General features: G+C 48.4%; 1 protein-coding gene across 1 annotated transcript; it reads right to left on the bottom strand.

Moving 5' to 3' along the window:
* Positions 1-7,931: 7,931 nt before the first annotated feature.
* On the bottom strand, positions 7,932-15,196 carry IRX1 (iroquois homeobox 1). Its single transcript, XM_085606086.1, has 4 exons — positions 14,720-15,196; positions 10,549-11,539; positions 9,003-9,081; positions 7,932-8,316 (listed from the first exon to the last, which is right to left on the bottom strand). Exons 1-4 carry the CDS (start codon positions 14,990-14,992, stop codon positions 8,259-8,261), a joined length of 1,401 nt encoding a protein of 466 aa, XP_085462212.1. The 5' UTR covers positions 14,993-15,196; the 3' UTR covers positions 7,932-8,258.
* Positions 15,197-16,241: the final 1,045 nt, after the last annotated feature.

The following is a 16,241-nucleotide window of genomic DNA, read 5'->3' as shown; positions in this document are numbered from 1 at the left end:
CCCAGAGGGCGAGATCAAGAGGCCAGAGTTGGGTCTGGGAGTTTCACCCTTTGAAATCAAGCCGGGCCCCCCTCTATAAACGAGGGGCTTGGGGGGGGGGGGGTACTCATCTCTTTCCAACACACACTCAGGCTCCCCCTCACTAGAAAGAAAGGGGAGAGAGGGGTTTTAAGAAAAACTTTCACCTCTTGACCTTTATATTCGGGGTGGGGAGAAAGAGGAGAATGGAAAGAGAGAGGTGGAGGGAAAGAAGGGTTGAGACTAGAGACGGGAGCGAGGCAGAGGACAGAAGGACAGACTCGAAGAGCTTGAAAGGGGATGGCAAGAGGCAAGAAAGAACTGAGAGGGAGACGTAGTGACGCGGAGAGAGAGCAGAGAGGTTCAGGTAAGTAGGGAGGAAAGAGATAAATAGAGAGAGGAGAGACAGCGAGATGCTCCCAAAGAAGTAAATAAACGAAGGGCACATAAGTGACGCTGCAGAGTCGCTTCAGCGAGTGCCGAAAAAATGAAGCCATCTTTTGGCGCCTTTAATGTGCATTGAGGTCCGCGTCAAGTACTCACAGGCATACATTCCTCATTACAGCATCCAGTTGTGCTGGTAATTAACATGGTGCCCTTAAGAGTAAAGGGAATAGCATAATAGCAGCTCTGTTTAAGAAACACTATAGACGGTCAAACACGTGGGGCGGACATAGCAAGACTGTGCCTGCTTCAACGTCATACACAGTGAGGCAAAGCAGCCCAAAGTCTTCATAGGGTATGTGCATTTCAGACCTCATTTTTACTACGGAAAAGGCACGTTTTTAGCACGAAAATCCCTTTGTGCTGTTTTGCCCCACTTAGGGGCGTTATATGAGTGGAGGGTAGGCCTTCCAGTGAAAGCAAGCATGCTTTTCGACTCAAGCCTTATTTGACTGGAAGCCATACCTGCTAAGGTTGTTGGACCAGGATTTACAAGAACATACAGCCCTTCCTTGAGGCAGGAGCAACGTTGGAGAAATATATGTATCTCTCTAAACAGTTTGCACAGTGCACGGTGCTGCACTAACCACAGCAAATGTGTGAAATATTTTAAAAGTTGTCCGGGAATTGGATTTTGTAGGAGTGTATAATTCCAGTACACAATGTATGCTAGACACCATGCACACTGCTTTGTTCCGTGGTGCAAAGGTGTGAATGGAGTTAAGTAGCTTCCGGGTCAGAGCAGGGTCAGAGTGCAGCCTTAGGCCATCATTTCTAAATAGGACCACCCCCCCCCCCCCTTCCCTTTGCTGCAGGACATTGGGTTGTATTTTAGCAGATATAGCCCAAAATAGTTTAATAATATCTGGGCCAAATTGTGAAAAAGCTCAATGCTAAAAAAAAACGTACGAATAGGATATTAGGGTATCTTTACAGGGGTTCTTTGAAATAGTAACATAAACAATTGGGGGTACACTTGTAGTAAAATGTACATTTTAAGACACATAAGTGGGCTGAGCATCGTGTCTTTCTTGCAGACGGCTCGCAGTCTGTCTGCCCATCTCCTTCGGCCCTTATGGGGGTTAATTCACTAATCGTACAGAGGCTTTCTGACACTGCCCTCGTGCCAGAAAGACCAGTCCATGCTTGGCTGCCACAGCATGGAATAAACTTTCTAGATACAATTCTGACAGACTTCACCAACATTTATTTGTATTTACTTTTATTTTAAAGGTTTTATATAGCGCTGGCTAGACCCGGAGGTATCAGAGCGCTTTACATGAGTATCAGATCATAATTGCAGGTTAGCATAATTGCATAAAATAAAATGACATAACATAAACGCCAGGTGGTTCCATGTCAAGTGTGACACACCCTTTTAGCCGTTGCACTCCGCTTACTATGGATTTTAGTCCATACCTAATGTTAGTCGTAAAACTACACCTCCCAGAATGCAACATTTGTTGACTAAAGCTAGGACTGCTCAAAATTTCGCTCGTTTTAACTGTGGCCACTTGCCATCTGTAAGAGTCTGAGGACTCAGCCTTCACCCCGCTTCGATCTTCTGGCCCACCCTTCTAACAGCCGTTCAGGCCTACTTATCGTCGGTTCTCTCAGCACATATTTCAGATCACGCGTGCACGCGCACGCGCCTTTTCAAAAAGAGACATTCGAGTGTTAACACTGTCACCCAAATACAAGTAATCGTTTCTTTTCAGATCCTGTGGCACATATGTATGTACGTGCAAAATCTAAAAATGCAATGGTAACAAAGGGCAACCTTTGCCAAAATGCAATTTGTACTTGGGGTTTGCTGCAGTTTGTGGCAGATGTTGATAATAACGAATGTGTTCAGAAGATTCTAGCTGCGACGGCCAAACTGACTCGTCCCCTCGGCTTCTTCATTAACAAAGTGCTGGTTTGCACCGCTGCGGGTTCTGTCCTCTTTCTTATGGCTTTCCACCCTTACTGCTTTTTTCAGCTCATAGCTTGCCAGGAATTACAGTTTCTCGTCCCCCTTTATAAGTTTGGGGCTTCCAGTCCAAGCATGCCAGTTCCGCTGGATTAGGAAAAAAACAGGACTGCTTGAAGGTCACCCTCGTGACACTGGGCGCTAGAAAACTGTTACCCCAATCTCCTCATAATAGGCGCCGGCAAAAACACGGAAACAGCAATTCTACCTGAGCAGGCAGATCACGGCGATATTAATTTATGAACTCCATTCAAGAGGAATATATATATATATATATATATATATATATATATATTCCCCTCACGAGTATTAATACATCTTTGCGTTCTAAACTAACCCATGAAATGTAAAGGGGCGGTGCCCTGTCGTCTCTCCAATCCCCGTACGCCCGCCTCCCCGACTCATCTGTGTCCCCTTCGGGCAGCATGAGCCGAAAGTGACAACATAATTATGGTCCCGTCTACCCTAAACGAGTTTATTGCTCATTAAGTAACTTGATTTGCAGGCTCGTTACCAAATTAATTTTATCACCATAAAAGAGAAAGCAAAGCGGTGTTGCAGCCCCAGGTAGGACTGCAGGCGGCCTCGCGCCGGGGTCCTTCTGCGGGGGTGCTGGGGGGAGCCATGTTCAAGGCAGGGGTAGGGGTGCCCACCTGCCCCAGCTCCAGGCATCAATTGTCTCTCAAGGCAATTACTCTGATTGAACGAATAGGAGCTGTTACTGCCAGTAATTGGCCATCAGTTATTTAAACAAGAGTCTGTTTAACATATCAACACCAGGCCGCGGCTGTGGGGAGCCCCCCTCCCCATCCCAGGCGGACCTACCCCCCCCCCCCCCCCCCCGAGCAAGGGCGACGGGAACTTCACGGCGTGATTCATAGAGAAAGGGAGGCCTGCGCGCGGCCCTGGCGCGCACTGCATTCATCAGTGTCAGGCCCTCAAACCGAGATATGAGGAGGAAGTCGCCATATTGCGCAGTAGATAAACGCGCTGCTGAATAATTGATCAGTGCATATGGAAAAAGGAGGGGAGGGAGGAAAACGGGGCACCTAGCTGAGCTCAGTGTCTTGCCATCAGCTCTCCAGTTGAGCCTCACTTCTTCCCAGCAGGCACACCTCCTCTTTTAATCCATCCGCGAGTATTCGCTGCCCTGTCTGCTTTTTGTGTAGCGTAGGAACTGAGATGAAGTCCCAACTCCCACCATAAAGCCACATTGAGTGATCCTGGGACGGTCAGTTTACCTCATTGTTCCTCTGTTTCCCTGTAGGTCAGATTTGAGGTTATTTACAAAAAAGCAAAACTCTTTCTGATAAGTATAAAACAGAAATAGGTTGTTTCTATAAAGGGTGTGTGGTTGGCACTTGTAGGGTCGCTTCTCAGCACCAGCCCATGAAAACGACTGGGGCGACGGAGGTTCGGGTGTTCGGCTCTGGAGCATAAAAAAAACCATTAATTTTAACACAAAACAGATTCGTGACAACAATCGTCTCACTATTTTTATTTGGCCTCCGATGTGGCTAGGGGTCAGTGTTGGAATGACAGTCCTAGTAGTGGGGAAAGCCTTTTCCCAGTCGCTGGTGCATTTAGTTTGGAATTAAGAGACCCGCGTCTTAATCCACTTCCTCTTTTAACCTCTGGATTTGCGGAATTGATTTTTTCCCCGTTTGTATGGTTCCATATGTACCTTACTTGGGCCTTCCTACAAACATGTTATCATTGAATACCCTACAGTACTTCACTGGGTGTAACCCACGGGCACACAAAGATAATGGCGTGCAAATATCTTGACACTCGTGCAGATAGGTTTGCAGCCCTTTAAATGTGCTGATTTGGAATTACGGGGTGACTAATTGTGTTTTGGTATCTTGGCCATTCCAACAAAGAACCAAAATGCAGCAAGAGAGGATTAGAAATGCCCCAGGGGGCACGCCCCCACACATTAACAATGGTAATGGCCTAATAGATAAACGTTTGTGGGGAGGGTGACAACTTTGTCCTGCAAATGGTTCCGAGGAGGCCGGAATGTTCACACCTTTTCAGTGCTCCCTTCCATTGTAAGCAGCAGCAGGCCAGCCCCGTCCACACCCCCTTACACACACAGTCGTTGGTACAGGCGATTGTTGTTGCTTCTATCAATGCCCCTACCAGGGAATGCGTTTTCTACAAACTATAGGGAAATAGTGCTTGTTTTCCAATATACTCTATGTATTGTTCCATTCAGCGCTTTGCGGTTCCTCTTATACCAAGGATTTTCAAATAAATGCAGTAGAGATGGGGAATACTGCTCAGGAGAGGCATGCACGTTTGTTACTGCACCCCGAACATTCAGATGTCGGTGTGCTTTACATAGCGCTTAGAAGTGTTAAGATCCAATTAGGTTGTTTAAGATTAGCTGAAACCATGATGCGTGAATGGATTAACCAGGGGCCAAGCTCCGCCTCTTTACTCTTCTGCCAAGCTGAGCATTGATATCGCTGCAAACACTCGGGTGTTCATTCACCCAGTCAGTCGTAATTACCTATATATTTCAGAACTACAGGCAGAATTCAATAATGTTACTTCGCATGACACTTAACTATGCCATTTCAGTAATGTAGTGCTGTGAGATGTTTAAGCGCTTCGGTGACTATTGTGCAACGTACTTATCATAGAGGTGTTACCTCAAATAGGTGTGTTTGTATGGGGTACTTCATTTGTGAGCGTGATGCATGAAGTGTTTGTGTGACTGCACGTGTGTGTATGCACAGGGACCTGTGTGACTAGCTTTTATTGTCTATGGGTGTGAGCACACGCGAGGGGCCACTGTGTTGGATGGGAGGAGACAGAGGGGCAATGAGGAGATGGTAAGGTGTGAGGGGACTAATGGGTGTTAAGACGGAGAAAAAGTGTATTTATGAACCATCCAGTGCCACTGCAAACAAACACAGTAAGGCTCGGTTTGTCCACTGCGAGGGCATTAACGGCGCAACCTATCCTGCTGGCACCAACTGCCTTTACAAGAGAGAGTGCGAGAGAGCGCTGTCGTCTGTGGGTGGTGGCCGGAGTGTGTGTGGGGGGGGGGGGGAAGGGACGTGGAGGCCTGAGTGACATGGGGAGGCTCCGGGGAGGGGCTCCCCCCCCCCCCCCAGCATTCTGTAGATGGGACAGCCTGATAGCATTCGATGGCATTCTACTCTAGATTGAATTGCAAATGGGGCCAGTGTATACACACACAACACTCGCCCATTTGCAATGCACAGCACTGTAAAGCCATTTAACCACTCACGGGACAAAGGGGGGGAAACGTAGCGCCCCTGTTTCTTCAATTAGGTCAATCTTAATTAGCAGCATTCCCTCCCCGGGTACAGAGAGATATAATGGGCTGCGTAGTGAACGCGTTCCTGCCCTTAAACCCCCAATGCCAAGGACAGGCCGCCAGGCAGCGTCGCGTTAAAGCAAACTCCCGTCTCAGGGCTTTGCAAATATTGCAAATGAAAATATGACACGTGAAAACAAACGCGGGCTCGAGGCCGAATGTGAACAATCAACTGGAGTAAACACAAGTGAAAACACTGCAGATGCAAAACTAACCCGGGGGCACGCGGGAGCCTCACTCGTAATTAGCAAATGGAAACTGTCCAATGGAGAAAATAGAAATCGATTAAAGGTCCAACCACATCTCACTTACGAGGACTCTCTAATCTCTAAAAACTGCCAGCAGAGGAGGTACGAGAAGCTGTAACTGTGACACACAGCCAAAATGAGCATTTATTCATCCGAGGAATCAATCGAGTCCAGTTAACCTTTGAGGGGTTACCACTCGTTGGAAGTGCAGAAAGTTTCCTTCGGAAAAGCTGTAGCAAGCCTATAAAACCGAGAAGAAACGTAACCATTCCGTTTCCGACCTTTAGGGGGCGCTGCAATACTTGCTATAAAGGTAGTCTAAAAAGGAACGCGCGCGAGAGCTGTTGGAAATATATGTAAAGACGTGTTTAGTCGGATATATTTAAATGTATTTAAATCTAAAGCTGCGACAGTTTTGTTGTATGATAAACAGCGGCCTGCTCTGTTTGCGCGTCACGAGCAGGAAATCAAATTAAAGCGCAGTGATACTGAAGCAGTTGCAGCAGAAGTTTAGGAAATAACAGGCCTGTGACCGGGAGCAGTCGGGCAGATGTGAAAACGAGGGCAAAAGAAAGGGTGATTGAGGAAAAGATAATGGAAGAGAAAAAAGAAATGGGAATAAAAAACCAAATGATAAAAATGCGAACAAAGCCGGACAACATGGTAGAAATATTACTAAGGATGACATAAAAATGGAAAAGAAGTTGTGGGAAATAAAATGAGACATAGCAAAACAGAAAAGAAAGAGTGGAATAAAAAACAGTGAAAGAAAGAGCGAAAGAACATTTTTCTTCCCCTTCAGGACAGATCACCTACTTGATATTACATCATTAAATCAATTATACATTCCAGTCTATTCTACTTCCTTAAATCGCACCACATGTTCACGCTTTAGAAGACCCACCATGGAAAAGTAAACTCTCAGAAAAAAAGGCCAGCTCACAAAAAACTATAATAAATGAATTACAAGCGGAGCCGTGCCCCGGTGCCCATTGAAATGCCGGCGTTGGCTGTAAAAATGCCAAACATATGGCTAAACGGCAAGTGAGATTGTTTATAGACAAATGTTTACTTTTGCTGCCGGGTCGCGAGAAGGCAGCGCCACCTCGACGTGTGTGAGCGGGTTAACAACGGATCAATGGGGTGACCTGTGACGGGCCAAGTATGAATATTTGATTCCGAAAACGGCTTCTTGTTTCCGACAAGTGCCCGTCTTTGCGGCCTGGGCGTCCCCGCATTATTTCTTAATGACCCCCCCAGCTGCCGCTCTCTGCTCCCCGCGCCCGGAGCCGTCTGGCCTCCAATTAGCACCTCAATGCCCCCGACGGTCCTCATTCAGTGACGAGGAAAAGGGAGGACACCCCGAAAATACGGCAGCATTTTACCGCATTGTCTCAGGCAGATTAATGTGCAGAGGGGTGGCGGCCTCGAACAATTGCCACCATATGTGTCGAACGCCCTTTTACTTTTCTGTTTGGCATTTAGGCGAAGGCAAATAAAGGGTTCACATTTGTAACCCTTCACAAACGTATACCTATTAGAAATATTGTTTTAGGCCATAGATTATATTCATCTGTATTTAAAATATTTTTTACATTTAAAATAACGTGGAAAATAAATATAAACGAAATTATATTTTTGTTGCACGGTTATGGTAAAATACCGCCTACTCAATTCAGAATTTATGTCTATAAAAATGTTCATTCTATATTTTCGTGTGACTACTATGAGTATACCCAGTCGATTTCCATGGGAAAGTCCCTGTTTTTACAGAATCATTTGACGGGTTTAGGCTTGTAAATATGCACTCCAGTGTAGGATAGCTCAAGGGAAAACAATTTGGAAACCTTAATTTGGCTCCGAGACTTCTGTTAAAAAGATAGCCCTTTGTCTTAATTTAACTTCGTTTATTAGACAAAAATATATGATTTAGACATGTTTTCTGGACGCGCTATTTACAGATCGAAATCACTCTATATACAGAAAAAACACAAACACGAGGGAACATTTTTACCAAACAAACAATCCAAGATGGCGGCGGGAGGATTGAGGCCGGTCCATCGCCCCCCGTCCACTGCGCTCTGATAACGTCACTTCGAGGACTTCTTGGCCAACTTATTGCAAAAAAAAGCAAAGACTCAAAAAAGTCCTTGATATGCCTCCCCATTGTTCGTCCCCTTTTTGTGTCCAAGTCTCTGACAGAGTCTGTGAGTTTGATAAATCAGGCGGAAGGAAGTGCTGTTAAAATGCGCGAGGGCCCTTCTTGCTGAGCCAGAGAGCTGGGGAGAAAAAAATAAGTGCGTCAGTCTCATTTGCAACAGAAAAGGAACAATGCATTCATTTCGAAATACATAAACATAGGTGCAAAACATAATTTCCCTTTTATGGGGAGTTATAACGGGCGATGATAGAATTGATTGAAGAATAGAAATAAGTTGGTGGCAGATTATACTGCAAAACTGGTAATCAATAATGTTTGATGTTAATTCCATTAGGGCAGTTGAGAACTTTTCTATGTTGGGCTGAATGTGTCACCCTGAAAAAACGCATGGGGTGGTGGAGGTTCTGACAGGAAATGTCATATTTAACCAGAGACGTCAATAAACTCTAAACACCAACTGCGAGGTGTAACTGGAATAAACTGGGTTTAGCTTCACAGAGGTTCAATTTTTTTCTCACAAAAAAGAAGAAAAGAAATCACCAAACGGCTCGAGGACAAGCCAGATGTAAAGGGTCGACTGGATTTTATCCCAGAGAAAGTCACTAAAAAAAGTGCTTGGTTGACCCAAATCAGAATTAAATTGCACATTTTGCTGCGCACTGGGTACACTTCCATATGTGTTTTGTATAAAATGGCTGTTTTGGGTCTGCCCCAACGCGAGCCAGGTAATGACGTGAGGCGCATCTCTACCTATGACACTATAGGAGTAAAACAACTGCCAATAACTGGCGCAGGTGCACTTACTTCTCTCGCACAGACTGAAAAGGCGACTGCAGTTGTTGAGGCGGAGACTGAGAGTCGTTCCTCGGCGAGACGTCTCTTTCTGTTGAGAGAGGAAAGCAAAGGAGGCCAGGTTAGGAGAGTGCACAAACAGCAGACAGATGCATGTTCATACATTTACACACTTACACACTCAGACTCACACATGCGCTTTCTCCCACACCCACAGGCTGTCTCTCACGCACACACCTACCGCAAACACACACCACAAATGCAAGGCGTTTGACCCAAAGCCATGTAAACAGAGAACAGTGGCGCGCGCAACTGCCCACACGCCTGCCTGCCTGTGTGACCAACTGAGCTACTTTAGCGAATTTCAGCCCACCAGTTGCAAATGGCTTTTATTAGGGCCACATGTGCTTTTGGACAACGGTCTACAGATGTGCGGCAGTAGTAAAGGGTGCAGACACTCAGCTTCCTCACTAGAAAGGTTTAGTTATAACTAGCTGATGCCTCCATGCGTCATAAAATCACATTTTCCCATGCCGGTTTAGTAAATGTCAAAAACTGCAGGCAAGTGACCGAAGGCAAAAGAAATGTGAAACTGTCGAGCTTTACTCTCCAGTGAGGATACCAGTCAAACACCACCATGCCTGTAGCACCCAAGAACATAGTCCCTACTGCTTTCTATGTTACAGCTTCTGGGTCTATTCTGAATACCAGACATCTGGCAGGATCATTGAAATATAGGCGCAGGCCTGATCTGAAGGGACAAAGTGCAGGCTATGATCGGAATACATAAAGTGCAGACAATGCTCTGAGGATACAGAGTAGAACATGATCTCAAGAGATAGACTGCAGACTTAGACCTAAGTGCAGGCCATGATCAGGGAATGTAAGGTGCAGGCCAGGATCAGAAGGGAGAAAGTGCAGGCTATGATCTGAATACATAAAGTGCAGACAGTGCTCTGAAGATACAAAACAGAACATGTTCCGGAGAGGTAAACCGCAGACTTTGCCCTGAGTGGATAAAGTGCAGGCCATGATGGGGGAATGTAAGGCGCAGGCCAGGATCAGAAGGTGTAAAGTTAAAGATCTGATCAGAAGGTGTAAAGTTAAAGATCTGATCAGAAGGGAAAAAGTGCAGGACTTGCTCAGAAGGGGAAAAGCGCAAGCCATGATCTGGAGGGTTAAAGGAGTGATGGGGCAAAGGACAGAAACTGATCTGAAGGGTAGCTGGGGACGCTGATCTGAGGGGGTAACTGGGGACACTGATTTGGGGGTGTAAATTCCAGGCTATGTTCCGAAGGTCAGAGCACAGGCCACCACCTGAAAGGGTAAATGACAGGCACTGATCTTAAGGGGTAAATGACAGGCACTAATGGGAAGGGATAAAGAGCAACATTTTGATGTAAAGTGGTAAATCACAGGTGACTGAGGGGGTAAGGAGCATTTGGTGATGCAAATGGATGAAACTGACCCTTTGGAGACCCCCTTCCCCCCCCACACACACACACCACAAGCAGGGTTCTTGACTGGATTGGTGGTGCTGCGTAGGGCGTCACCTTACCTGGGTGCTTAGGACTGCTCCGTTCAGATATTTTCTCCCCGCTCAGAGATCCCAGGGCTGTTGTTAACACCGACGGCTGGTTCTGCTGGGCCTGGAGGTGGTGCGGGTGGTGGTGGCCTGCGTGGTGGTGGTTTACTCCCAACAGAGACCTCACGTTCAACAGAGAGCTCTGGGCAAGGAAGGCTCCGTTTGTCCAGTTGTGGAACTTGCCAATCTGGCAGGTGTAGAGTCCGTGGCTGGAGAGGAAAGCGGGGTGCTGGATCTGGGGGGGCGTGTGGCCGGCCTGGGGCGGGGGAGGCGAAGACTTGAGCGACGGGTCGGGGCTGGTGGCCGTTTCCGCCAAGGACCAGATCTTGGGCTTGCTGTGAGGGGGGGCCTGCACAATGTTCTGGCCCCCCGGGCTGACAATTCTCGTGTTGCTGCTCTCGCGAGAGTCCTTGACCGGGGACAGCGAGTCTTTGGGCAGGAGGGCCTCGGCCCCCGGGAAGGCCAGCTCGCCCGCCTTGTCCAGGCACGGATGGCGCTCGGCCTTCTCCTCCTCTTCCTCGTTGCTCTGCTCCCCGTCGTTGTCGTCTATCTTGTCGATGTCGATGCTCTCCAGGTCGATCTCCTCGTCGTCGTCGGCCTTGTCCGGGTCGCCCTCGTTGTCGCTGCCGAAGAGGTGGTCGTCCTCCTTGCTCCGGGCGCCCCATGTGACCTTGTTCTCCTTCTTGAGCCGCCGCCGGGCGTTGGCGAACCAGGTGGAGACCTGGGTGAGGGTCATCTTGGTGATGATGGCCAGCATGATCTTCTCGCCCTTGGTGGGGTAGGGGTTCTTGCGGTGCTCGTTCAGCCAGGCCTTCAGCGTGCTCGTGCTCTCGCGGGTGGCGTTCTTGGGCCGGCCCGGGTCCCCGTACTGGAACTGGCCGTACGGGTAGTAACCGGGCGCCGTGTGCGCCGCGAAGGTGGCCGGGTGGACGCCGGGGCTGTCCTTCAACTCGTACTGGGAGCCCTGGAAGACAAGGAAAGAGAGTTCTGGTAAACACCCACGAAACGTGCGCACAGTAGATGAGTTTAACAACTTTTAAGGGCCATAGTGCGGTACTTTTTTTTAATAATAGGCGCTATAAAGATGCCGGAAACCTAACACCTAGCTCAGTACTAAATATAGTTTTAAGCGCTATACTGCTGGACCAATTGTAAACGACGTCATATCAGTTTCCTCTGAGTTTTGCACGAGCTATTACCGACACGCTCACACACAATTGCAATCGTCAGAGCAGGCGTACACTTCTGCAAAGCCGCCAGTTGAAAACTGCTTTTCAGGCACAGCTTGTCCCCCTCTTAGCAGATTCCACAATTTGTACAAAAACAGACGTGCCCACTATTCCCAGCGGCCTCCCTTCCCCTGGAGTGAAAGGGAAAGTAGCGGCGCGCCGCGCTGGGGATTTTCTAACTTTGGGCATATTTCAGAGCTGCCTGCCTACAGCCTGGATACACACAACAAGGGACTCTGGGATTCAATGGCTCTCAGAAATCACCATGACCCCAAGGGGGGCAGCGGTGGGGCGTGCGCTCAGAAACACGCCGCGCCACGCTGGGCCGGTGACAGATCCCGCCATTCAGCTGGGACGAGTTAAAATTATGAAGACAAAAACACCCGAGCTAGAAAGCGGACAAAAACCACCGGGTACATGCCGTGTATATTTATTGGGAAGACATATATGTAACCTCAGCGCTCCGAAGTAACAGAAAGCCCCCAGGCACTTTAGAAAACCCCCAAAGAAAAAACGAATTGAATACATTTACGTCTTGAGCCCTAGCTCAATGACTTAAAAGTGCGCACCGCTCAATGGCTGGTTTCGTTATACAATTTGGGGTTCTGCCTATATACCTGTAAATATTTTAGGGGCTCATCTGACACACTAAACACTAATCTTCTCCTGCTGTTGATGCTTCGAGGAACTAAAAGCCGCATTACCTAAATGTAGTAAAGGCCACGTTTTCTTATAGAAATTCAGCATATTTTTCGAAAAGTTTCAAATTAAGACTTAAGGGGGTCCTACAACAGAAACATGTCCTGGTCTGTGAAGTTGGACTTCCACTCTCATTAAATGTGTTTATTTAACCAGGAGTATCAGTAGACGCTCGTGTGATTTATGTCACTGAAAATGTGTGTGTGTGTGGCAGTGGGGGTGATTAATTTCTAATCAATATTCCTTTTATCATCGGTGGTAAAAACACCGCCAGTCGCGTTAGCCCATCAGCTGTTTTTGGTAAATTACATTTTATCTTTCTAACAACCTCATTAGGCCCCATCATTACCCTTAAAGTGGTTCGTCCGCCTTCGCATTCAGTGGAATTGTCCTGGGACCCTGTCCCCTCCCCCTGGACATCCTCCCACCCGAATAACAATCACCAACCCCCGAAAAACGAAATCTGGAATTAGCATTTATGCGAACAGGCCCCAGACGCAGGCGAGAGAGGGGCAGGCCTGTACTCACCCCAGAAACATAATCTGATTTGGTTTCACCCTCTGTGTGACAGATGTGCGCGAGGCCCCTACCGCCGTCACGTCAACTGTCTGCTGAAACAAGCTTATTGGACTAAATCGTGTTTGAAAACGAGGCCAGTTTGCGCAGCTCTGACACCTGCGACATTGGAGAGAATATTGGCTGCAATTTAGACATGTCGTAAAATACCGATATAAAACCGATATATTAATTTGCCTGGTAATGTTTTTCCTAATGCAGTCTTTTCCGTACATTACTAAATATTTGTGGTAGTGTATAGGCGGGTCTACATTTGTTTAATGCATTTGTGGGGCGCAGCAGTGCACAAATCTTTCCCACACTTTTGCAACTCTTCTAGGCACGAGATATTGAGAGGATCTTTGAGTTATGTGATCCGTCTAATAAACAAAGTGCTTTGGAAGCTGCAATAGATTTGTTTTATTGAAGTGCGAGATTTTTTTCCCCCCTGAGGCGAGTAGGTTGCGATACAGCTGCGTTTTGTCTCGTTGAAACAGTTAAATATGAGTGATTGAAAGGGTAGTTAGATAGCATTCCTAAGATATAAAAATAACTCAAAACAGACAACAAGAAAAAAAAATACATAATGCAAAAAACAATACAGAACAGGCACATTTTCTAAAGCGATTGCACATGCTGTCCTTAAATATGTGACCAGTCCTACGTGTCTACCAGACATGAATTTCGAGAAATAAATCACCAGACCAGAAACAATTCAGCGTGTCATCAATAATTAATTCCATATTTCCTTGTAACAAAAGAAAACGTGCACAAAACATCACACTAAATTTAGCTTTGTACGGACACTAAAAACACCTTCCCCCTTTTCGACAAAATATAAATAATCTGAGTTAGAAAAGCCTGCCCTGCAACAACCCACCAAAGTACATTCCCAGACAGCGTCCAGTGTGCTGAGAAGTAAGTAAAGTTTAAGGCGGTTTTCAGCGGACAGGGGCCTGGCTTCGCCTCTGAAAGGGCCAGTGGCGGAGGTGCTTCACCGGTGACCAGGAAGCCGACCAACAAGTTGCCAGGACACACACCAACACAAACCCGCCTGCTCCGTCACGGGGGGGGGGGGGGGGGACTCTGCGAGATCCTGTCAGGCCTGACAGGCTCCGTCGAGGCACGGGGGCGCCTGCTCCCCAAAGCTGTTCTAAAGGCGTCACCACCACCGCCACACCAAATGTACACACACCCTCGTGAATGGCGTCAGATCCTACAGTGTTACCTTGGGTTCGTGCAATCTCATTAACACAACTAATGCACTAATGCATACGGTGCACATGCGATGCTTTAATGTAGACACAGAAACAGGCGCGCGCCAATAAATAAAGCAGTGCTGATTTCTATCTGAACAAAATCATATAGTGCACGTTTAGAATCATACCCCTTCCACGTTGTGTTGATTAAACAATATAGCCTGGGAGCTCTGCCGCATCTTAGCTTGTGTTGTCGGCCCCTGGCTCTAAAAGAGGGACCCCCGTTTACATAAGTCAGAGCCGAGCATGAAATTGAGGCGACGGCACTCCCGGGTGTGTTTTTTCTCCCCGGCTCTTTTTGTTCCTTCTCACCCCGTTCCCTTTGTAGTCGGGACTTGCCCTCCCTTCCCTCGGCCTCCCCGGCACTCTCCGCCGCTCCTGTGCCACCGCACCCACACTTACCATCTGCGAGAAGAGCGCCAGCTCGGTGGTGTAAGGCAGGAAGGCGCTGTAGTTGGGGGCGGCCCCGTAGGGCCCGTGTGCGGCGTACATGCCCAGCACCGAGGCGGTGAGGGCGGCGGGGCTGCTGGCTCCCAGCTCGCTGGCTCCACCTGCCCGGGCTCCCGAGGCTGCGGCGGCGGCTGCAGCCAGGATTCCCTGGCGCTCCCCTGTCGCGTAGACTGCTCCTGGGCCGGCGCTCAGGTACTGCGGGTAGCCCAGCTGCGGGAAGGACATGCTGCCCTGAGTCCCCGGCTCGGCGGCAGACAGGCTGCACCCCTCTCCTCCTAAATCCTCTAGTCCGAGAGCGTGATCTGTGGGAGGGGTGCGCAGAGCACAAGGTGCGCCGGGATAGGATACTGTGCGCTGCGACTGCCGACTCCGCTGAGCTCCTAAATCCCTCAGATGTGATCTGATCAACTATTGAGCTCCAACTGATGTGCTGCCCCCAGGTCCCGGGCTGATCTTTCAGATACAATTTGAAGTTGATGCCTTGATTGGCACCCACCCCTGGGCGCGCAGGCTCCGCCCCTTCAGCAGACGGCGGCCCAGTGTATTGGCTGCCGTGGCCTCTGTAAAGCGAGCCTGGGCGTGTGCGTTTGTGTGTGAAACTGACACTGCCGGAGCGTGTGTGTCTGAAGGAACAGAGGCTGGCCGTGTGCGTGAGAGACAGATTGTAAGAGAGACAGAAAAAGAGACAGCAAGAATGTGAGAGTGACCGGCAGTTTATTCTTGCTATGGAGAGTGGAAGAAGCGATGTGTCTGTCTGTGTAACAGAAAAAGAAAGTTATAACTGCGTGTGTGAGGGAGGGACTTGCTGTGGGAAATAGTTTGTAAAAGGTAAAGTGTGTGAAACCGACAGTGTCTTTGAGAGAGAAATAGTTGCTTGGGAGAGCATGTGTGTGTTAAACAGAGAGGGCGTCTGCTTGGGATAGTGTCTATATGTCAGAATGGAAGTGTGTGATGAAGAGAGTGAGAGAGAGACAGCTGTGGACTGTCTGTGGAAAAGAGTGGTAAGTGCTCATTCTAAACACGGATAATACCTCAAATCCCACCTAACACGACCTTGTCCTCTGTAGGCGTCCAACTCTTCCCTACTTTCTGTCTGTTTACCTCACGCCTGGCCCTGTGTGAGTGTAGCCCTGTCCCCCCTCCACGCACCACTCCCCGCCTCTGAGTGGTCGCCTTCGCTGCCTTGTGTATTTAATACGGACGCCTCGACCCCTCCCCCACCCCTCCTCTCCCAGAAGTTCTATGACGACTTGTCTACACGATTTTACAGCTGTCCAACATGGAGGTTTTGCTGTTCTGCAAGCCTTCCAGTGTCCTTTTTAATAGGGACTAAAATCTGCTTCCCTCCTTGGCCCCTCTCGTCGAGCAGCGGCAGGGACTCAACCCTAGCCAAGTAGAGGCCCCAGCGCCTCGCAGCCTACACGGGCCCCTCGAGGAGCTTGAAGGCGCCCGCGAAGGGCACGCTTCTCTGCTG

The sequence above is a fragment of the Triturus cristatus genome, chromosome 5_1 (assembly GCF_964204655.1).
Source record: "Triturus cristatus chromosome 5_1, aTriCri1.1, whole genome shotgun sequence".
NCBI classification, from domain to species: domain Eukaryota; kingdom Metazoa; phylum Chordata; class Amphibia; order Caudata; family Salamandridae; genus Triturus; species Triturus cristatus.
The sequence above is the reverse complement of the archived record's forward strand: the minus strand, read 5'-3'. Positions and strand labels throughout refer to the sequence as shown.

What these genes read in the sequence shown, in the direction of transcription:
- IRX1 (XM_085606086.1), bottom strand. Translation starts at nt 14,992, where the DNA reads ATGTCCTTCCCGCAGCTGGGCTACCCGCAGTACCTGAGCGCCGGCCCA. An exon ending in TGGCGCTCTTCTCGCAGATG is followed by an intron (nt 11,540 to 14,719) that starts GTAAGTGTGGGT and finishes CTTGTCTTCCAG; the next exon opens with GGCTCCCAGTACGAGTTGAA. An exon ending in TTTCAGTCTGTGCGAGAGAA is followed by an intron (nt 8,317 to 9,002) that starts GTAAGTGCACCT and finishes TTTTCTCCCCAG; the next exon opens with CTCTCTGGCTCAGCAAGAAG.